Source organism: Manihot esculenta, chromosome 8, assembly GCF_001659605.2.
Source record: "Manihot esculenta cultivar AM560-2 chromosome 8, M.esculenta_v8, whole genome shotgun sequence".
NCBI classification, from domain to species: Eukaryota; Viridiplantae; Streptophyta; class Magnoliopsida; order Malpighiales; family Euphorbiaceae; genus Manihot; species Manihot esculenta.
In genome coordinates, this window is record NC_035168.2 from 32,630,289 (window position 1) to 32,653,946 (window position 23,658).

General features: G+C 35.2%; 1 protein-coding gene and 1 long non-coding RNA gene across 4 annotated transcripts; both read right to left on the reverse strand.

Moving 5' to 3' along the window:
* On the reverse strand, positions 1 to 23,291 carry LOC110621187 (protein DETOXIFICATION 44, chloroplastic). 3 transcript variants are annotated; one of them, XM_021765338.2, is made up of 13 exons: positions 22,883 to 23,287; positions 22,664 to 22,785; positions 22,397 to 22,531; positions 22,131 to 22,273; positions 21,231 to 21,366; positions 20,323 to 20,419; positions 20,102 to 20,202; positions 18,386 to 18,549; positions 9,269 to 9,340; positions 9,045 to 9,161; positions 1,701 to 1,796; positions 1,496 to 1,617; positions 1 to 488 (listed from the first exon to the last, which is right to left on the reverse strand). In XM_021765338.2, exons 1-13 carry the CDS (start codon positions 23,158 to 23,160, stop codon positions 416 to 418), a joined length of 1,656 nt encoding a protein of 551 aa, XP_021621030.1. In that variant the 5' UTR covers positions 23,161 to 23,287; the 3' UTR covers positions 1 to 415. The 3 variants fall into 3 exon arrangements, 2 of the variants coding, with proteins under 2 accessions (XP_021621030.1, XP_043814917.1); XR_006351696.1 differs by having other exon boundaries at positions 355 to 488; positions 976 to 1,617; positions 22,883 to 23,289; XM_043958982.1 differs by lacking the exon at positions 1,496 to 1,617 and having other exon boundaries at positions 22,883 to 23,291.
* On the reverse strand, positions 13,612 to 18,379 carry LOC122724355. Its single transcript, XR_006351697.1, has 2 exons — positions 17,695 to 18,379; positions 13,612 to 14,958 (listed from the first exon to the last, which is right to left on the reverse strand). It is a non-coding gene; the product is annotated as an uncharacterized LOC122724355 (long non-coding RNA).
* Positions 23,292 to 23,658: the final 367 nt, after the last annotated feature.

Below are 23,658 nucleotides of genomic sequence, written 5' to 3' on the forward strand. Positions count from 1 at the left end.
TAATTTTATAAGTGAGATCTATTTTATAAGTAAGATCTATCGTGATTTTAATATATATGACATGTTTGGGTTATACATTCGGTGAGAATAGAATTTCTCTCGAACAAAATGTACTTCGGCCTTAAAAGTCCCTTAAGACAAATATTGATATACAATTCATTCTAGCCTCCTTTCCCTACAATCTGCTGCGTCTAAATGTAGTGAGCTCTGTCAGTTGCCCTACAAACGCCACTCACCAATGAATCCTGCTATTCTCAAGGGCAAGATCAAATTTTGATGAACATGAGGATGCTTTGAATGAAGAGGTAATGAAGGTTATCAATTGGCTTTAATATGTTGAGCACTTCATCATGCTACGTCTTATGACCCTGCCCTCATTGAGTTATGAGCAGACTATATTAGCAAAATCAGTGTATCACTCACTTAGATCTCTTTCCTGTTCCCCTTTGGCCCAAACCAGTTTCCATGGACCAGTTTTTGTGCCCAACCTGGAAGAAAAATAAAGCATTTAGAGGAACCGGTGCAAGGTTGGAAAAATTGCAGTTCAATAGGTACATATGTAAGAAATTTCACACATCATATAATTCTAGCAAATGACTCAGCAAAATCTAAAAGTAAGCCAATAAGGAAGAGTGAGTGAGGAAATCCATGCAGTACAAGTGATGGAAGATGCTAAGGAGGGGAGCTTTAGCGTTGGCTCAAATGACATGGAATTGTTATTAGCATGGGCTGAATTAAAATCTTGATATATTTGGGCATGACCAAGAATAGTAGTATTATCATCTGCTATTGTTTAGGTTGGATAATTCTACCCATAAATATAGTCGAAATTCATTGGATATGTAATGAACTCACAAACTTTCTTCCAATTATATCAGATAAGGACATCTTCCAAGCCAAAAGAAAGTTCAGAATATAGAGGTAGAGATCTTCAATCACGATCTCAAGACAGAAACATATACCACTCTGTCTCACCTTGAAGCCATCAATGTCATCTTTGAAGGGGAAAAAGAAACGAAATGGCCTGGGAAGAAGATGCTGTATTTTGACATACAGCAGCTCATCAAACTTGGACTTGTGCTGATAACAGTGCCTATCATGCCACATTAAGATGGATACGTTGATATGGTGATGATTGGTGATTCCATATATGCACTGGAGTTGAAAAAAGGTTGGACAAGGATGTAGGATGTACATTCTACATACAGGCATCCCAGTTCATGGCAATTAATTGATAATTTAATAAAGTTAATCGGACCCCCACAAAGAGGGAAGGAATCGACTGAACATCTCAGCCATTGGCGGGACATTTGCCCGCATCCGATCCCCAATCCTTGTTCACCCCACATGATCGTGTTGGGTGAATTCTGACGTCGTACAATGTGTCGGGTGAGCAACAGCCGCTTTGTCACGGTACTTGTGGGCTAATGGGTCACATTTTGGCCAAGTATCCTACAGAGAAATATATATCCTCCTACAGAACCAAAAGTATTACCTCCACATTCCAGCCGCCACCCTCAAGGTCATGAAGAGAAACAACCCTGTCCAGACTCCAGCAAGACCAAATACAGGTGCAGCCGCAAGGATGAACAAAGAAGAGATGAGTCCTACTAGTAGCTGTGTGCATTACAAACAAGGAGCTGAGCAAGGGAATAGCACATAATATTATCATAACTACTATAACAGGAGCAAGAACACACCATAGAGTAGGCAGCAAATCCGAAGTCTGAAACGCCATAGTAAAGCCCATCAAGAACAAATGCAAGAGCATTCATTGGTTGAGACCCGGCAACAAACTGCAAAAATAGTGAACTTTTATTAAGGAAATGTTTGGTTTAGCTGTTTGAATGTAGCTTATTGTTATACTATAAATAATAAATTAAATATACTATAAATAATAATTAAGATATTTACACTATTTATATTATGTATATACATGATAAATAATTATGTTTTTAAATATTTTGTTTATTGTACAATAAAGTAATATTTTTATATTTACTTCATTAATATAATAAAGTAATAATGACCTTATTAATCATTTTACATACTGTAACAAGTAGATATAATTTGCAAAACACCTAAGTTATACTAGCTAGAATCAGTTATCAGCTATCTATTATAATTAATTATCTACTATCAGCTACCAGTAACAATTATCAGCTGCATTCAATAGCTAAATCCAACAGGCACTAAATCAACATTATACATTACAATAACCTGTTGAAATATGGTACAAAGGAGTAAAAGATGCATGTCCAAAAAAGATTGCAAAAATTACTTGATCTGCATCAGGAGACCTATTAAAGAAATCAACTCAACTATATGAAGTCTATGCAGTCTTCTAATAGCATCACTTTCTCGAGTCAAAGGATTATCAAATAATTGATACAAGATGGAAGAAAAAACAATGTGGAGGGAAAGATACCAGAAATTGACTAAACCTTAATCCCAAACTAGGTGGGATCAGCTATGCAGATATGTTTCCTCCATTCCACCCAGATTAGAGCTACATAATTAAAAAGGTATTGGGATGTTAAGTCGTTACTACTTTCCCCACAGTATCTTATGTTTTGCTCCCCCCTTATTTCCTAACACTTTAATATGCTCAGCCTTTGACATTGAACCATTTCCTAGTCTACAGTGCATGAGGAATAAACACAAATTTAAATCTAATTCACCTAACATCAAACACAATAAGTGAAACCATCATTCAACTGGAAAAACGAGTGGTTAATTACATAGCCTGAAACAGACTCCCAGATGGAAATGAGTAAAAAGTATGCTTGACACACTGTTATGCATGATCAATTCTTTGAAACTTTATTAGCAAATCCTTGTCTTGATTATTAATATTTCCTTTTGCCCAAGTACCACTTCAAATTTAAAGCTCTTGCAGCTTTCTTTTAAACCACTGTTGACAGCCACAAATGCCAATTAGTTGCCACTGTGCAAATAAAGGGAGAAAAAATATATATACAAAACAACTTGGTGCAAAAAATATACAGATGCAACAGCCTACATCTTTAGCATAAAATAAATTGAGAAGAAATTAAAAAAAAAAAAACTATGGATCCCACAAAGTGCTAGGAAAACTAATCCCACTTCCAATCCTTCCCTACCACTCCACCCCATCTTTTAGCAGTTATCTCTGTGTTAGGAGCTCTCCGTTCCTGAGTCCTGACCCTTTTTTTGGGGACCATAGCTACATAATTTGTCCTTCATCCCACATATTGATTTTAAACTTTACAAATTAAATGCTTGGAGCCTTTTCACCTTCACAACCAAGATACAACTACCACCATCCGGACTTGAAATGAGGTGTCCAGCAGTTTGTGTTTCAAACCTTATTCTGGCCTGACCATAAAGCCAAAACTGTAAGCTTTTAAAGATGGTGTAGAAGGATAATATTTGTTGTATTTCACAATAGAGATTACAATCTATTTATACATGAGAGAGGGTATCTAAATAGGAAGGAAAATCAAGTCTATGATTATACAATCCCTAGGATTAAGCAACTGACCCATCTATCAATATTTACTTCCTATATTAACATATTTACTTTCTATAACTTATAACACTCCCCCTCAAGTTGGATCATAAATGTTAATCATGCCCAACTTGTTACATATATAATCGACTCGAGTCCCATTTAGAGCTTTAGTGAAAATATCTCCTAATTGTTCTCCAGTTCGGATATGTTCTGTTGATATTATCTTTTGTTGAACCTTTTCACGAACAAAATGACAATCAATCTCGATGTGTTTGGTCCTCTCGTGAAATACTGGATTGGAGGCAATGTGGATAGCTGCTTGATTATCACACCACAACTTAGCAGGCACCGAATTTGAAAACCCAACTTCTTCCAACAGTTGACGTACCCACAAAATTTCACAAACGGCTTGTGCCATGGCTCGATATTCAGATTCAGCACTAGAACGGGAGACCACATTTTGCTTCTTACTTTTCCATGAGACCAAGTTACCTCCCACAAAAACACAATACCCAGTAGTCGACCTCCTATCAACTTTCGAACCTGCCCAATCAGCATCAGAAAAGCATTCAATATTTAAGTGCCCATGGTTACCATAGAATAGGCCTCGCCCTGGGGCCCTTTTAAGGTAACAAAGAATCTGTCCCAGAGCATCCCACTGGGCAACAGTAGGAGAGGACATAAACTGACTTACCACACTCACTGAATATGCAATATCAGGACGAGTCACAGTCAAATAATTCAGCTTACCAACTAATCTTCTGTACCTTCCAGGATTTGCAAATGGCTCACTGTCTTCTGTGGTAAGTTGAAGGTTAGGGGTCATTGGGGTACTACAAGGCTTAGCACCCAATTTTCCTGTTTCTGCCAACAAATCAAGAACATATTTTCTTTGAGATAAGAAGATGCCTTTCTTACACCGCATAACTTCAATTCCCAAGAAATATTTCAAGGAACCCAAATCCTTTGTATGAAACTGTGTTTTAAGAAATTCTTTTAGGGATGTGATGCCAGCAATGTCATTTCCTGTAATAACGATATCATCCACATATACTACAAGCAGAATTACTCCACTATCAGAATTTCTATAAAACACTGAGTGATCACACTTACTCATCTTCATTCCAAACTGTTGGACCACCTCACTAAACCTGCCAAACCATGCTCGAGGACTCTGTTTCAAGCCATAAAGGGATTTTCGAAGTCTACAAACCTTACCTGACTCCCCCTGAGCAACAAAACCAGGTGGTTGCTCAATATAAACCTCCTCCTGAAGATCACCATGAAGAAAAGTATTTTTAATATCCAGGTGATGCAAGGGCCAATCATGAGTAGCCGCCAAGGAAATAAACAATCGGACAGATGCGAGCTTGGCAACTGGAGAGAATGTATCAGAATAGTCAACTCCATAAGTTTGTGCATAACCTTTGGCCACTAAACGGGCCTTGAGGCGAGCAATAGATCCATCAGGGTTTACTTTTACTGCAAACACCCATTTGCACCCAATAGCCCACTTTCCTGGGGGCAAGGACATCAACTCCCAAGTACCATTAGTGTCAAGGGCCATCATTTCCTCTTCCATTGCAGCACGCCAACCAGGATGGGACAAAGCCTCAATAACAGTTTTGGGAATTGAAATAGAATCTAAAGCAGTGACAAAACAACGAGAAGAGGAGGATAATTGATCATAAGAGACACAAGATGAAATAGGATAAGTGTAAGTACGTTTACCTTTGCGAAGAGCAATGGGCAAATCCAAATCAGACGGTGAAGGATCAGTGGGAGCAGGATCTGTCGACGAAGAAGCAGGTAGCGGAACGGAGTCAGAGTCCTCTAAGCGTCTGGAATACACATGAAAGATGGGAGGGCGACCTGGCACATGAGCGAAAGGTGTAGGAGTAGTCTGAGGAGACAAAGAGCGAACAGTGTATAACAAGAGGTCATCTTCCTCCCCCTCGGTGTTATAAACAGATGATGGCGGAAAAAATGGAGTGGACTCAAAGAATGTTACATCCGCAGACACAAGATACCGATTCAGATCAGGAGAAAAACAACGATACCCTTTCTGACATCGAGAGTAGCCAAGGAAGACACATTTGAGTGATTTAGGATCCAATTTAGTAACCTGTGGACGAACATCACGAACAAAACATGTACAACCAAACATACGTGGCTCAATAGGAAACAAAGATTTAGTGGAAAACAAAATGTTATAAGGGATATCACCATGAAGGATGGAGGAAGGCATGCGATTGATCAAAAAACAAGCAGTGGATACAGTATCAGCCCAAAAACATTTAGGTACCTTCATTTGGAATAAGAGAGCTCTGGCTACTTCAAGAAGATGTCGATTTTTTCTTTCAGCAACTCCATTTTGTGAAGGAGTGGCAACACAAGATGACTGATGAAGAATCCCTTTTTGTAACAAATAAGATTGAAATTCCCCAGAGAGATACTCTTTAGCATTATCACTTTGCAATATACGGATGGAAGTATTGAATTGGGTTTGGATTTCAGCATAAAATGCACAAAAAACAGAAAATAATTCTGAACGACTCTTCATTAAAAATAACCAAGTAGTACGAGAGAAATCATCAACAAAAGTAACAAAATACTTAAAGCCAGACTTAGACACAACAGGACAAGGACCCCAAACATCTGAATGTACTAACTCAAAGGGGGACGAAGCCCGTTTATTGACTCGAGGCAGTGTAGGTAAACGATGATGTTTGGCAAATTGACAAGACTCACAATCTAGAGTAGACAAAGAATGAAACTGTGGATATAACTTCTTTAAAACTGAGAGAGAAGGATGCCCCAAACGACAATGAACATCAAAAGGTGTTAAACGCGTGGAGCATACCAGAGATCGAGGAGATCGAGGTAGTTGCTGATCCAAGACGTAAAGACCCTCTGACTCACTCCCTCTACCAATAATCTGCTTCGTCGAAAGATCCTGAAAAACACAGTGATCAGGAAAAAATGAGACACAACAATTCAATGCACGAGTGAGTTTACTAACGGAAAGCAAATTAAATGCGAACTTAGGGAGACATAACACAGAGGATACAGAAAGAGAAGGGGTTAAGTTGACATGACCAGAACCAATGACAGAAGATTTAGTGCCATCAGCAAGAGTAACATAAGAAGGTGATGTACGAGACTCAAGATTGGACAAAAGGGTAGAATTACCTGACATATGATCGGTAGCACCAGAATCAATAACCCATTTTGAGGATGAAGACACAAGACATGTAGTAGAGTTACCTGACTCGGCAAGTGCAGTGATAGAGGAGGAATTAGAGGATTTTAGAGATGCCTGGTATTGGACGAATTGTGCATACTCATCTGCAGATATCAAAATTCCTTGATTGGAAGATCCATTCAATTTGTGTTCCGTGATTTTAGTCATCATAGGAATCACATCAGTTACGGTGGTGGTTTTCACTTCAACCATGACAACAAACCCAAAACGACAGCAACAAAAGAAACACAGAATCAGAAAACAGTACCCGGCGTGAACAGTACCACGTGAACAGTACCGATGAACAGTACCACGTGAACAGTACCGATGAACAGTACCACGTGAACAGTGTCGATGAACAGTACTCATGAACAGTACTCATAAACAGTTCCGATGAACAGTACCGATAAAAAACACCTCCCCCAAAACCCGAACGGCAAATAAACCTCAGATCTGACAAGGGAACGATGTGGTGACTCCAGCGATGGTGAGATCCAAATAATACCCGTTATGGGTAACCCAAATAAACAGAGCCCTAAGTCTCCAAAAAAAAATTTTATTTTTTTTTTCTTAAAAAAACTTTGACGGGAGAGAAAAATTAAATCTCTACAAGAAAGGCTCTGATACCATGTAGAAGGATAATATTTGTTGTATTTCACAATAGAGATTACAATCTATTTATACATGAGAGAGGGTATCTAAATAGGAAGGAAAATCAAGTCTATGATTATACAATCCCTAGGATTAAGCAACTGACCTATCTATCAATATTTACTTCCTATATTAACATATTTACTTTCTATAACTTATAACAGTCCTAACCCTGTCTTTTTGGATTACGGTGCCCTATTTACAGTACACATTATCTTAATCATAGATAAAATAGTTCTAAGGCAGCTTGAACCAATCGTAAGATGACTGAGCAGAGGCACTAAATAACTTTCTAGAAGTACAAGCAATAACCCAAGCATGTGCTTTCACAGCAGCATTGGATTTCAAACGTGCAATACCATGAGGTGCAAGTATTTTGTACTCGAATGTCTTACCATTTTGGCAAAAGCCTGTGTGTGCAGTTTGGGTGTTGAGTGGCTGCAATTTAATTAAGGAGCTGCAAGACAGATATCAACCTAGTTGCATATTTTTCCTTGCCAGGAAGGTTTATCTTTGTTTTCTTTTTCTTCCCTCATTTTCTTTGCCATCTATGATGAATAATTTGCCTTCTCATCAAGCCACAGATTACCTCTTCTACATTTAAAGAGTAGAAATTCTAATTTTTATGGAACTCAGGATAATTTACTATTTGTCCCTAGGTATTGCTACTATTAACAATGTCATCCCTCTAGTTTGGATTAAAAAAATCTCTACAAATAGGAGTCATGTACAAAGTCCCTCTGTCCATTTTTAGTCCATTCAACCATTAGTCACATGACAACTCTAAAATAAAATCACTATTAAAAAGGATAAAATATTATTTCATCCTGAGGTTTGCCAGAATTAATATTTTTGTCTCTCTATTTTAGAAAATAAAGTAAAATATCTCTAAAGTTTGCTCTCATCTAATGGTTCCTTCACCCATTTTTAGCCCATTTAACCATTAGTGCATAATTTCATCTAATTTCAGACATAAAAATCAAATAACAAGATTGAATTATTGATTAGAAGATTTGATTGTTGATTGTAATTATTGAGAGAGTGGTGAAAGGACAAAATATATAGAGGGAGAAGGGAGAAGAGAGAAGAGAGGAGAGAGAGAGAGAGAGAGAAGAATGTGATAAAGAGATATATGGTGGGACGGAGGGAGAGAGAGAGACGAGGGAGATAGAAATAGAGAGGGAAGAAATTGTATATAATGGCAATATCTAGAGACCAAATAGTAAATCACTTTTAATGTTATAAGAACTGAGGATAAAGTAGGAATTATTAGATTTTTTTTCTCTTGAGACCTAGAGTAGACTTAAAATGGATAGAGGTACCATTTTATAAACAGAATCAAATCTTAGATGTTTTAATTTATCCTCCTAAAAACAGTGATGAAAGTAGTAATAATAACAAACCTCAGGGATGAAATAGTAATTCACCCAAGTTTTTTAAAAAGCAATTATGTTATCTGCAAATTTTGATATTACTGCTTTTTAAGTTTTTTATCAGAATTATCAGGGGCAACACCTCGCTATCAAGACTTCTGCCAAGTCTCACAAAATATTTGAATGTCTTTTTTTTACAACAACATGGACCAACCATGCTGTCTTATAACAGGATATACAAAATTCTCAAACAAGAAAAGACAAATAGAGGAATAGTCTTTACCAGAACACCAGACCAAGCAATCTCCAAAACTTCTGAATCTGTACTGAACAAGCTAGAAAATGCTCCAAATCCGATGAATAATATTGCCCCCAAACCAATTCCGGTTATTATACCGATCTGCACGACAACACCATAGAAAAAACAATTCCATTAGTTAAATTTTCCAACAGTGATAAAAACACTAACCTAACTGGAATTGCGTAAAAATTAGTGATACCATATACCTCTAAAACTCTATATGTCACTTGACGTGCTTGTTCATAATTTCCTTGGGAGTATCCACCGGCTAGAAGAGCCTGTAACATAATATCAAATTAACATGACAACAGAATCACAAAAGTTTGAATGGGAAAATTTGGCAATTGCCGCAGCATAACTTCCATCTTCTTAATAAGAAGTCAGTTACAGATTAGTCATTATATCATTTCCTTCTTAATTGTTATAGATTATAGGAAGTAAATATATTAATATAGGAAGTAAATATGGATAGATGGGTTAGTTGCTTAATCTTAGGGATTGTATAATCATAGACTTGATTTTCCTTCCTGTTTAGATACCGTCTTTTATATATAAATAGATTGTAATCTTTATTATGAAATACAACAATAAAATATTATATTTCTACATGGTATCAGAGCCAGGTTCGTAGAGATTTATTTTTTTCTCTCTCGTCAAGTCTTAAATTTTTGGAGACTCAGGACTCCTGTTTTTTTGTGTTATCCATTTAGGATAATATTTGTCTCTCACCGTTCACCTAAAGAGGATGCCAAAGTCGCCTTGCAGCTCCCTTGTCAGATTTGCAGTTCGTTTGCCGTTTGGGTGTTGGGTGGAGGCTTTTTTTGATACTATTCATTTGGGTTACCCATAAAGAGTAACTTTTGAAGACTTAGGGCTCTATTTATTTGGGTTACCCAAGAGTAACATTTGGAGACTTAGAGCTCTGTTCATTTGAGTTACTCATAAAGGGTAACATTTGGAGACCCAAGGCTCTGTTCATTTGGGTTACTCATAAAGGGTAATATTTGGAGACTTAGAGCTCTGTTCATTTGGTTTACTAATAAAGGGTAACATTTGGAGACTTAGGGCTCTATTAATTTGGGTTACTTATAAAGTGTAACATTTGGAGACTTAGGGAGAGTTCATTTGGTTATTCATAAAGGGTAACATTTGGAGACTCAGGACTCTGTTCATCAGGTATTGTTCACGGAAATTATTTATCGGGTACTGTTCACGAGTACTGTTCATCGGGTACTGTTCACGAGTACTGTTCATCGGGTACTGTTCACGAGTCACTAGTACTGTTCACGGATTCAAAATTCTATTCACAGTAAGGTGATTAGTCTTATTAATCATTCTGAATTTGTTAAAGAATTAATGGAGTATTTGAAATTTCTATATTCTGGTAAATGGAATATTTCTCGTATTTATGATGTGTGTAAGGCGTTTTACCAAACTGAGAAAATGTGGTCTCCCATTCTAGTGCTAAACCTGAATGTCGAGTCATGGCAAAAACCGTTTATGAAGTTTTGTGGGTACGTCAATTATTAGAAGAAGTTGGGTTCACAAATTCGGTGTCTGCTAAGTTGTATAGAACAAGTTGATTATATATGTAACAAGTTGGACATGATTAACATTTATTCTCCAACTTGAGGGGGAGTATTATAGATTATAGGAAGTAAATATATTAATATAGGAAGTAAATATTGATAGATGGGTTAGTTGCTTAATCTTAGGGATTGTATAATCATAGACTTGATTTTCCTTCCTGTTTAGATACCGTCTTTTATATATAAATAGATTGTAATATTTATTATGAAATACAACAATAAAATATTATATTTCTACACTAATTAATTAGTATAATTATAGAGATTTATACTATTAATTAGTTAGCACAATCAGAGAAATAGTTTTATATAAATGTGTATCCCTTTTCACTAGTAGATTATACTAAATAAATTCTCTACATGGTATCAGAGCATCATAGCAGAGAAAATTATCATTATTTTTTTTTTCATTCCATTGGAGACTCAGCTCTTTGTTCTTGCAAAATCCACTACTGTGGTTTTAGACCACTATAGGATGATGTTTGATTCTCATTGCCCACCTAGGAACACCGACAGACTAACAGTGACACTGTGCCAGTAGTTCGATCACCAAAAGACCGGCAAGTGAGCCTGACGTGCTGATCCAAAGTTCTACGACCGTCCCACTTGCCGGTGCTTGGAGGCACGTCCGAAGCCACCTGCTGCTCCAATTGCTCTCACTAGCATCGCTCTAAGCTGTACTCTCCATCCTTTGTCGTCTGTCTTACATTTGGGTGTTCGTGGAGGTATTGGATATACCTTATTATTAGTTGTTTTCTTTTGTTTAACCATGTATTTAGGAATTTTGTGACCTATTGTTAGGAGTGTACACTTTGGACAAGTGCTAATGGTTTCTTTTGTTTAATTGTGTTACATTTGGGTGTTCTAACATAATGTAGGAAGTGGAAGAAAAGAATAGAAGAAAAATAGAAAGCAACAAAAGAGAGAATTTAGTTCAAGAATTTACAGAACAACAACAAAAGGAAAAAGAAATTTCTAGAAAAGAAGGGAAGAAAATTCAAGGAAAGAAAGAATAAATAATAGAGGATGAAGGGGAAGAAATCTCATGAAGAAGGGAAAGAAATTTTTGGCAGCCACATATTATTGGCCCTTGCACCAACTGCATATCAAAAATACTTTTCTCCATGGTTTATATTGAGCAACCACTTGGTTTTATTGCTCAAGAGGAATTGGAAAATATTTGCAGACTAAAATCTCTCCATAGTTTAATACAAATCCCCAATCTTGGTTTGGCAAGTTTAATGAGGTAGGGCAAAAGTTGGCGTGTAAAAAAGTAAAAAAGTAAAAGTAATCATTTAGCATTTTATAAGAATTTTTGATGTTGGTTTAATCTTGTTAGTAGTATATATGCATGACATTATTACAACTGGCAGTGATGTTGTAGGCATTGCATCTCTAAAATTGTTTATTTAATTACAATTTCATACGAAGGACTTTGGCTCCTTAGGAATTTTATGATTACAAGATATAAAAAATGTACTTTTTCATCTCAAAGAAAATATGTTTTTGATTTATTGACAAAAATAAGAAAATTGGGCGTTAAGCTTTGCAGCGCATCAATACCCCCCGAATCTCCAATTTACTGCAAAGGACGAGGCATTTACAGATCCTAAAATGTATGGGAAGGTCGGTAAGTTTGAACTATTCATTAATATGATGTAAAACAAAAACGAACAAAGGACAACAAGGAAGAATTCCTTTAAAAGGAAAAGGAGAGAGAGAACTTGTTAACATATTAAAATATTTTATATTTATTATATTCTTCTTGTATTTAAATGATTTTTAATCTTTTATTTTATAAATCAAATATTATAATATCTCACTAGTACCGTTCTCAAAGAATTATCATGATCTAAAGCTGCCAAAGGAGTCTTAAATTAGCTCTATTAATAATGCTCAAAACCTAATCAAATTAGGAATACACACCCTAAATAATTAGAAATACTAAAAAATCCCAATCATAATAAAATTAGGAATAATAAATAACTTAAAATAAGATGAGGAAAAAAGATTTGTAAAATATATTAGGATCCTTATCTTCCCATACTGCATTATTCTTTCCTGGTTGGTGAAAACTTGACCACGAATTTTAAACTGCAGTAGCAGAAACCAAGCAAGAAGAATACATAATTTTGTTTCCTTGGAAGATAAAGTAAAGTTGAAATGAAGAATTTTGCATTTTTCTTTGCATTCATGAAAACATTTGAACCTATACAATCAACCATAATTAAGGTCATATAGGTCCACAAATTATTAGGAAGAGCTTGAAATTCTTCAATCTCTAGTCAAGTTTCCATGGCTTGAGTAAATTCATCAGCTTCTTCCCTTAGAATCGGCTCTTCAATAGGTAAAGACTCCTCAATGCGAGCTTTGGATGATTCTTCAAGATTGGGTTTCTCATGGTTCTTCTTTTGTTCAGCCCAATTGTCAAGATATTCTTTAATATTATCTTCAACTTCATGCTCAAGTTGCTTGTTAGATTCAAGCTGCTCTTGTTAGTCTTAAATTTTGAAGACTTCTCTTTTTATTGTATTTAAAATTTTTAATTGAAACATATGCGTTGTGTTCCATGCTTGAAATTCTCCAAGTTCTTTCTCCTTAACTTGTTATTGTGTTTGTTGAGTCTGATACTCATTCTTACATTGTTCCAAGGCTTTCTCCCTATATTGTAAGATCAACCGGATATCTCCATACTCATCAAATAGATCACGAGGGCATAGTTAGTACCACCATATAAATCAATCAAATAACATATTTCATCAAGTTGATAAGTACAATCATTGATTTCAGCTTGTATATTTTGAATGGTAACCCATTGTTCGTCTAATTGTACCTCATCATTGTCAACCCACAATATAGTTTTCAAATTAAAAATACTAAATTGAAGAAAACTTGAGTTTCACTTTTTCGTAGTTGTTTTTATGTGATATGAAGGCTTAAAATCGGACTCATAATGTTGAAATTAGCTAGAACACTGTCCAACTCTTTTTTTTTTTTTTTAAAGATGTGGCAAAGGATGATTTGGCAATCTGATAACATAGCAGTGACTCAACAATGACGTGGAAGCTAACATGTTGAAGGTTGAAAGAAAGATTTGATGGAACCAAGGTCACATTAACCTTTGTGAGCTTGTCTAAGTATGGGCACAAATCTGAGGCCCGACCTAACAGGTTCTTAGAGCTGGAGAATTGAAAGAAAGTTTTTAATGATAGGAATGGGAAGATCAACATTCGATAATAGGGAGATTGGGCCTAGATGCCAAAAAGAGACAAGGCATAGTTAAATTTGAGTGGGGTCATTTTTTGAGCTGATGAGATGGCACTCTTCCAGACTAGACTAGGTGTTCTAGAGTTGCTTATGGCTAGGGAGGTGATCTTGGCTGCGGCGGGTCCATTTTGGTTATTGGACGTTGACATTTGGTGAGGAACAGTGGCTAGCCTTGAGGTACGAAGCATCTTTGTCCTTTTTTAGCAACTAACGCAGAAAAGTTTTGAGGGTTAGTATAATTTTAAAGGCATTGATAAAGGTGGGTTGAAAGCTTTGATACAACTAGATGTAGAACATGGAAGAACAAAGAAAATAAGAAATCCTCGTAGAAAAAGAGAACTCATTCTCACTGGTATTTATTCAAAATAGTTATCATAATCCAAAGCTACAAAAAAAAAAAAATCTAAAATTAGCCCTGTTTATATATACAAACCTTATCAAATTAGGAATGGAAAACCTAACTAATTAGGAATACTAAAAAATCCCAACCCTAACCAACTTAGGAAAGAAATCTTAACTAATCAGAAATATTAAATAACTTATTCGGAAATAATAATAAGAAGAAGAAGACACAAACAAAGGTTAAAAATAGTAAACTTCCTATATAACTAAACCCTGCATTTCCTAATTTAAAATAAATAAAATTTCTAAATTATATTAGGAATTAGGATCCTTATCTTCTTATAAGACATCATAGTGGCTTGTTCTGATATTGTGTACTCTATAAACATCATAAGTGAGTTTATGTCATCCGCTACCGTTGCTCTTTGAAAAGCTTTGGGACAGACATTGCATTCCTTGAAGGCAGCCCAGGGCTTGGTCTCGCATACAGTGATCATGGAATTCAAACAGTAATGGCTTTTTTGAAGCAAATTGAGCAGGTTTGGAAATTGATAGGAAACGACTATAAAATATTGTATTTTTTGGGAGGCGAGTATGGTTTCTCGCTTGAGCGTTCAATTTAAATATGAAATTAAGGCACAAGCTTTGTGTGAAGTATAATGGGTACATTAATTATTAGATGAAGTTGGTTTCAATACCTCTGTTATAGGTTATAGGAGGTAAATATGTTAATATAGGAAGTAAATATTGATAGATGGGTCAGTTGCTTAATCTTAGGGATTGTATAATTATAAACTTGATTTTCATTCCTGTTTAGATACGCCTCTCATGTATAAATAGGTTGTAGTCTCTATTATGAAATACAATAACAAATATTATCTTTCTACATGGTATCAGAGCCTCACCCATACAGATTTAAATTTTTTTTTATGAGACTTAGGACTCTGTTCATTTGGGTTACCCATAAAAGGTAACATTTGGAGACTTAGGGCTCTATTCATTTGGGTTATCTATAAAGGATAACATTTGGAGGCTTAGGGCTCTTCATTTGGATTACCCATAAAGGGTAACATTTGGAGACTTAGGGCTCTGCTAATTGGGTTACCCATGAAGGGTAACATTTGGAGACTTAGAACTTTATTCATCGGGTAGTGTTCATGGGAACGGTCCACGGGTACTGTTCATCGGGTACTATTCACGGGAACTGTCCATGGGTACTGTTCATCGGGTACTGTTCTTTTGATCCTTTGTTTATTTTGATTGTTTGTTAAAACCACCGATGTGATTCTTGTAATGACTAAAATCACGGAACACAAATTAAATAGATCTAATTTTTTGGATTGGAGTAAGACCATCCGTATTTATTTACGAAGTATTAAAATGGATGATCATCTTACCAAGAATCCTCAAACTGATGAAACTCGTAGAGATTGGATGAGAGATGATGCTCGTTTGTTTCTGTAGATTCGAAATTCTATTCATAGTGAGGTGATTAGTTTTATTAATCACTGTAAATTTGTTAAAGAATTAATGGAGTATTTGGAATTTCTATATTTTGGCAAAGAGAATATTTCCCGTATTTATGATGTGTGTAAGGCGTTTTACCGAACTGAGAAAATGTGGTCTCCCGTTCCAGTACTGAACCTGAATGTCGAGCCATGGCATAAGCCGTTTGTGAAGTCTTGTGGGTACGTCAACTATTGGAAGAAGTTGGGTTCACAAATTTGGTACCTGCTAAGCTGTAGTGTGATAATCAAGCAGCTATCCACATTGCCTCCAATCCAGTATTTCACGAGAGGACTAAACACATTGTCATTTTATTTGTAAAAAAGTCTAACAAAAGATAATATCAACAGGGCATATCTGAACTAGAGAACAGTGAGAAGATATATTCACTAAAGCTCTAAATAGGATTCGAGTTGAATATATATGTAACAAGTTGGGCATGATTAACATTTATGCTCCAACTTGAAGGGGAGTGTTATAGGTTATAGGAAGTAAATATGTTAATATAGGAAGTAAATATTGATAGATGGATTAGTTGTTTAATCTTAAGGATTGTATAATTATAGACTTGATTTTCCTTTCTGTTTAGATACCGTCTCTCATGTATAAATAGGTTGTAATCTCTATTATGAAATACAATAGCAAATATTATCTTTCTACATGGTATCAGAGCCTCACCCATAGAGATTTAAATTTTTTTTTTGAGACTTAGGGCTCTGTTCATTTGGGTTACTCATAAAAGGTAACATTTGGAGACTTAGGCCTCTATTCATTTGGGTTACCCATAAAGGGTAATATTTGGAGACTTAGAGTTCTGTTCATTTGGATTACCCATAAAACGTAACATTTGGAGATCTAGGGCTCTATTCATCGGGTAGTGTTCATGGGAACTGTCCACGGGTACGGTTCATCGGGTGCTGTTCATGAGTACTATTCACGGGGTACTGTTCACAGATACTGTTCTTCTGATCCTTTGTTTATTTTGATTGTTTGTTAAAACCACCGTAACTGATGTGATTCTTGTGATGACTAAAATCACAAAACACAAATTAAATAGATCTAATTTTTTGGATTGGAGTAAGACTATCCATATTTATTTACGAAGTATTAAAATGGATGATCATCTTACCAAGGATCTTCCAACTGATGAAACTCGTAGAGATTGAATGAGGGATGATGCTCGTTTGTTTCTGCAAATTCGAAATTCTATTCATAGTGAGGTGATTAGCCTTATTAATTAATGTGAATTTGTTAAATAATTAATGGAGTATTTAGAATTTCTATATTCTGGCAAAGGGAATATTTCTCATATTTATGATGTGTAAGGTGTTTTACCGAGCTAAGAAAATATGGTCTCCCGTTCTAGTACTGAACCTGAATGTCGAGCCATGGAATAAGCCGTTTGTGAAGTCTTGTGGGTACGTCAACTATTGGAAGAAGTTGGGTTCACAAATTTGGTGCCTGCTAAGTTGTGGTGTGATAATCAAGCAGCTATCCACATTGCCTCCAATTCAGTATTTCACGAGAGGACTAAACATATCGAGATTGATTGTCATTTTATTCGTAAAAAGGTCTAACAAAAGATAATATCAACAGGACATATTTGAACTGGAGAACAATGAGGAGATATCTTCACTAAAACTCTAAAAATAGAACTCGAGTTGATTATATATATAACAAGTTGGGCATGATTAACATTTATACTCCAACTTGAAGGGGAGTGTTATAGGTTATAGGAAGTAAATATGTTACTATAGGAAGTAAATATTGATAGATGGGTCAGTTGCTTAATTTTAGGGATTGTATAATTATAGAGATTGTATAATTATAGACTTGATTTTCCTTCCTGTTTAGATACCGTCTCTCATGTATAAATAGGTTGTAATCTCTGTTATGAAATACAATAACAAATATTATCTTTCTACAACATCATTGGTTACTAAGTTGTGGTATGATAATAGGCAGCTATCCATATTACATTTAGTCAAGTATTTCATGAACTAAACATATTGAAATTGACTATTATTTTGTTCATGAAAAGATTCAATAGAAAATCATCTCAACAATACATGTCAATATTAGAAAATAATTAGCAGATATTTTTACAAAAACTATGAGTAGAGCACGGATTAATGATATTTTAACAAGTTAGACATGATTAACATATATACTCCAACTTGAGGAAAATTGTTATGAAAGTCAACTATAGTTTAGATGTTGTATTATTCTATTTCTAATTAATTAGCATAATTATAAGGTTCCATATTCCTATTTCGTTAGCCTAATTATAGGAATACTTGTTTATAAATATGAATACTTGTAGATAAATATGAACTCCTTTTCACTATTGGAATATATTAAATACATTTCCTACGCATCTATAATATGGAATATGAAGGAAATTCAACTCTTTGCCAGACAGACAATACAACCAATATTATATTTTCTGAAGGATAATAATAACATTAAATTGTGCACCTAGATATTCAAGAGCGGCAAAACAACCTTCTTTTTTGAACAGTTCTAAGCGTTGCTAAGCTATTTAGCAAATCTCTTTGTTTGTTTTTTTCTATTTTTTGCGTGTCAAACATGCTGTAAAGAGAAAATTCCCATATTTACCTGACCAGCCAGAGCTAAAGCATCATTGAGCAAAGATACAGCCAACCAAACTTGCATGCATATTTGATGACCAGCCATTGGTATGGGGCCCTCCCTAGCTGCCATGGATGTGGCTAGTGTCATTGTTAAAAGCACAGCTATGGTTCTGCCAATAAGGAGACCACCTGCAAGTTCAATAGCACATATTACCCAGTTAATTGAAAATTGAAGTTAGAGCATTCCTCAGCCAACTTTTCTATATAGCTTTTCCATGAAAATAAAATCTAATAATAAACATGAGATCAGAATATTAAAAAGACTAAAATATGTAGCATTCAGAAGAAAAACCTCAACATAGGTAAATGGATCCATCTGAAGATGAAATTCATATGAAAAGTTCATGTGATAGGGGTGAAAACAACCCAATCCAGACCCATATTTAAGGTATTCAAGCTTGCTTCAGTTTATTTTCGGCAAGCTTGAACTTACTTTTGACTGTTGAAGCTTCGTTTTGGACAAAAGTTTCTTGAGTTCAATTCCTTACTAAAGCCTAAAGCTAAAGTAATTTTTTCTGTTTCTAAATAATGTTTTTACAATATTTTTATATTTGATAAACGAAAAAAATAATATTTAACCTCCAACAGGCCCTATCACAAGTGGGTGCACCCACAAAATTCCACCAGTCTAAGATGTTCAAATGAAAGGACAGCTTATGTCCTCTTTACATCAAAGAGGCAGCTCCCTCCTTACGTGACTCACTGTTCAAGTGGGATGAATCAACATCTTCCTCACCTATTTCTTTCCTCTATTCCTTACTTGTATGCCAATATGCATTATAAGCTCTGGTAAGAGTCTATAATTGAAAGGCCAACCAATTTTCACTAAGTTCATTGTTGAAAGAGCAATTTTAATAATGTTACCAAATATTTATCAACTTTTAAATGAGTAGTTAAAGCATAGATCAGCCTACTCAGGTTAGTTCATTTGTATTCATTTGTTTACTATGGAAGCACACTAGTTTTCTTACGATTGTACATGTAAAGCATGAGGTAATCATGGATGTAGAAAGTATGCTAAGTGAACTTCTGACCTCGGCCAAAAAAAAAACTTCTGACCCGCAGAAAGAGGAAAAAAAAAGTGCAATTGTCCCTTCAAACTCCATTTATCTAAGCTGAATAACTTTTAGGAATTATTGACCAGTGAACAGAGTGTTTCTTTTTTTTTTTTGACAAAGTCCAACTGAATAATGTTTTATTCAACTACAGATGTCATATCTATCTACTATAGGCATAGGGCATGCTTAACAACTTGCTCTACCTGTGTGAAACTCACAAAACATGAGACTTCTCCAATCATCAATGATAGTAACATATCTATATCTGCATATATCTGCATAAAGTTTTCCATTGTGATACCCGGGACTTTCCTAATTGGACCAGGTACAAACCCATCATATTGCCCGAACAATTTACTAAACCAAATAAGAATTCTTGATAAATCCAATAGATGTCTTATTAATTGATGTGACACCCAACAATATTTCCTCTAAATTCCACTTTGTGCATCAGAAACCTGGATTTTTTTTACTTCAGTGTATTATTGTGAATTTTTTTCTTGGCATGCAATCAACTCGATGGCCATCAAGCTTTCCATGGTTAGAACTTTTCTAATAACCTCACTTGGATCATTGCCTTCTAAAATAACTGTCAAATTATAGAACTCAGCAAGAAAAAGTACCAGAATTTAGATAGCGGACAACTCTGCTACCATCAATATTTGGAGAAATCAAGGTCACTTCGCTATTCAACTTCCACAGAAGGATAAAAGCAATAAAATATCTGGAGCAAAATGAGCATGTATAAATTGAATGGGATTGAAAGCTCACCAAGTTCCTGAAATCAAGGCTTATCATGCATAAAGGGAATTCATATTATAAGTTTACCACATCACTTACGTACTCAGAAATAACAGTGGAAATTGCAGCACCACCAATGCCAAAACCAAACACAAAAATCAGTATTGGATCCAGTACTGCATTGAGCAAGTTGCCAGCACCTGATAATCCAGGTAATGCTACAGTTAATTCATCATATGCATGGTTTGCAATTGAACAATAGAGTCTATAGTTGGAACTTTTTCATTTCAAGCATGAAATGAATTATCAGAACAATATGATGGCATTATTAATCTTCTTGTTGAAATCGTAGCCACAAAAAAAGTCCTTTATGTAATATTGATGCACAAGTATTAACTGTGCACATTTTGACCATAACCTGTTGCAGTGTTTCGCAATAACCAAATATGAATGATCACCTGTTACCTAATGTTGACTTAGTTTCATTTGGAACTATTTATTTAACAAGAAAGAATTCAAATGAATTCTTACAAAATCATGCATGATCCCAATTTCTTTTAAAGTGAAATTTTTTTTCAAGCTGAAAAGAATTGAATTTTTTCATTCCAAACAAGAGAATTGATAGAAAAGAAGTCGATTGAGTTGAATTATTGCAAACTTCTTGATTCCAAACAGGGGGAAAGTCATACTAAAAAGAAAAAGATATTTATAGGATGTCCTCATGATAAGATATGTGGTGAGTGAAAGAGGCAAAGAAACTTTATAAGATATGCAGAGTCTTGGTTCCCAATAATGCTAATAATCATGCAGTGAGATACAAGAGGACAGTTGAATATATGGGCTTTCTGTTCCAGGCAACTCATTGGGTATCAAATTTAATAGAGCAACATAAAAACACACCAAAAAGAGAAACATCGGCTGTTAACTATAGATATAACCTGATAGCTGGATAAGTTTGTACATATAAGCATAAGGGCGAAAGAAAGAGAAAGACAGTGCTATAATACTTGCCAATGGCATATAGAGGTGTCTTTGTATCCTTAAATCCACGAAAAGTGCCTTGTGCAGCAAGTGCAATTACAATGGGTGGAGCACCAAATGCCCTCCAAGAAAGAAAATTCTCAGCTGGTACTCGCATAGGTGAATCCTATAACATAGCAAATTCCCAAGAATTCTCAGGTGACATTCTTTATCACTACTAAAATATTTCAACCAAAAATGTAGCATATATCCACAACAATTCACAATATACAATGCACATGCCCAATAATAAAGAAAAGAAGAGGGCAAGGTGCATAACCAACAATTCTATTGCTCAGGGAAAAGACGCATCAGCCTTGATAGCTAAACTTTTTCTTCTTAGGATTAACCATCTTAAATGTCAAAAATTTAAAGTGGTAAAAACTCAAACCAAAATGCAGGTCTTTCCCAACAAAATTCAAGGGTAATTAGATGTGAAGAGTACATATCCAGTCCTCAAAAGATAATCTATTTCACTCACGGACACCACATCCATATGACAGCACAACCAACTCTGGCTGGCAGACCTAGCAGAAATTTTACTGAGTGAGCGGTCACCTTAGCAAGTACTATTGTCTTGATAACCTTACATTAGATTTTAAAACAACTAGATACAAGTAAAACAAAATTAATTGTGGACCAAATTGACAAAAATAAAAGGCAGTAGAATACAATAGGGAAAATGTGTGAAGTTTAGGATATTAAGGGATTACTCCCTTATAAGTATTGTGGGAAACATAAGTGGCTGACCATCAAGATAATTTAGTATAAACAAATGATCTACTGAGCCATAACAGATGCAGAAAATTCAAAAAAGATATCATCTTTTCAAAACATTCATTTTTTAACAAAAAACAAACGCATACAAAATTCACAAATAAGAAGACATACAGCAGTTATACCCATGATATTCATTAAGAATCCTGAGCCAAGAAAGAGTGCAACAGCTTCAGCAATGCCAACAGCAGCAGCAAGTGCTAAAGAAGTAGACACAGCTGGTAAATATGTCTTGCCTTGGGGCTCATTCACACAATCTAAATACAACAAACACGAGTTAAAAACCCCAATCGCAGCAAAACGCACATTTCTCAAATAAATTTTCACGTTATCCAAATACAAATTGTTACCATCACAAATTCCACTAGGACCATTGTTACCTTTCTCTTTACTAATCAATGCCTGCTCTTCAGCAACAAATGATGTTGTGACGTTGAGCAATGGAACATTAAACAACTTTGAAACCAGATTGAATGCAGAAACGGATACCCCAACTGCCGCCAATTCAACCGGTCCTATCATGAATAAACAAAACCTTTAATGAGATTAACAAGCTCAAGGTTCAAGCCAATCAATTTTTATAGTAATACATTGTATTAAACTAAACTAAGTACGACCCACATATTTATCGTATGAAATGAAAGTACCTATATGACCAACAAAAGCTGTATCGACGAGTGACGTAATGGGGTCAGCAGCGAGAGCCAATGCAGCAGGCAATGCAATTGACAAAATTTCAAAACCAAGCTCATCAATCTTAAACCCATTTCTGCAATTAAAACATCAAAAAATTCCAATAACCTCAAAATCAAAAGGTCAAGCTATTAGCCCATTTACAGTGAACAACATGAACCATAGTAATGCACCTCAAACGGCCGGCAAGACCAGAGAACGAATTTAATAAAGATGGAGAGGAAGGCGCGCTTGGCTCGGGAGAATCAACCAGTGAGGATTTTGGTTTGGGTTTCGGTGGCGAATTCTCAAGCGAAGTGATGTCGGTGCTCTTTTGAGGGGATGATTTGGGAGCAGCGGCCAGAGAACGAACAGAGAAATTGGGGTTTGCAGTGAAAGATTGAGATTTAGGAAATGGATTAGTATGGAAAGAGTGTGTGCTTAGAAGCTTGAGAGATTGAACAGTGGCCATGCTCAGAGCAGGCGTATGTTTTGTTGAATAGCAGAGCAAAAGTCCTTCAAGCTCCTAAAAAAATCAAAGGAACAAAGCTCAGAAGCCATAGGTTTGGTATTTTGGTTTCTTCCGATCTGTATCACAACTGCATTAACGGATAGATTGCGCGCTCAGTGTTTTGGGGCCCAGCGGCTTCGATAGCTTTCATTATTTTATTTTTAATTTTTAAAGACATTCTTAGTTAAATTTAAAATGAATATATATTCTTTTTATTTCTAAAAAAAATTAATAATTTAGTTCTATTAAATTGAAATTTCTATATTTATATTTGAAAATATATATATTTTTCAATTTGATAAAATTAAATATAAATTAAATTATTTATTTGAAAAAATAAGAGATATCAGTATTAATTTTTTTTACATTATTTAATGATAAATTGTATTTCAGTTTTTTTCTCAAAACAATAAAAAATTGAAGGAAGATTGGATAAAAAAAATATTAAGTTTGATTAGT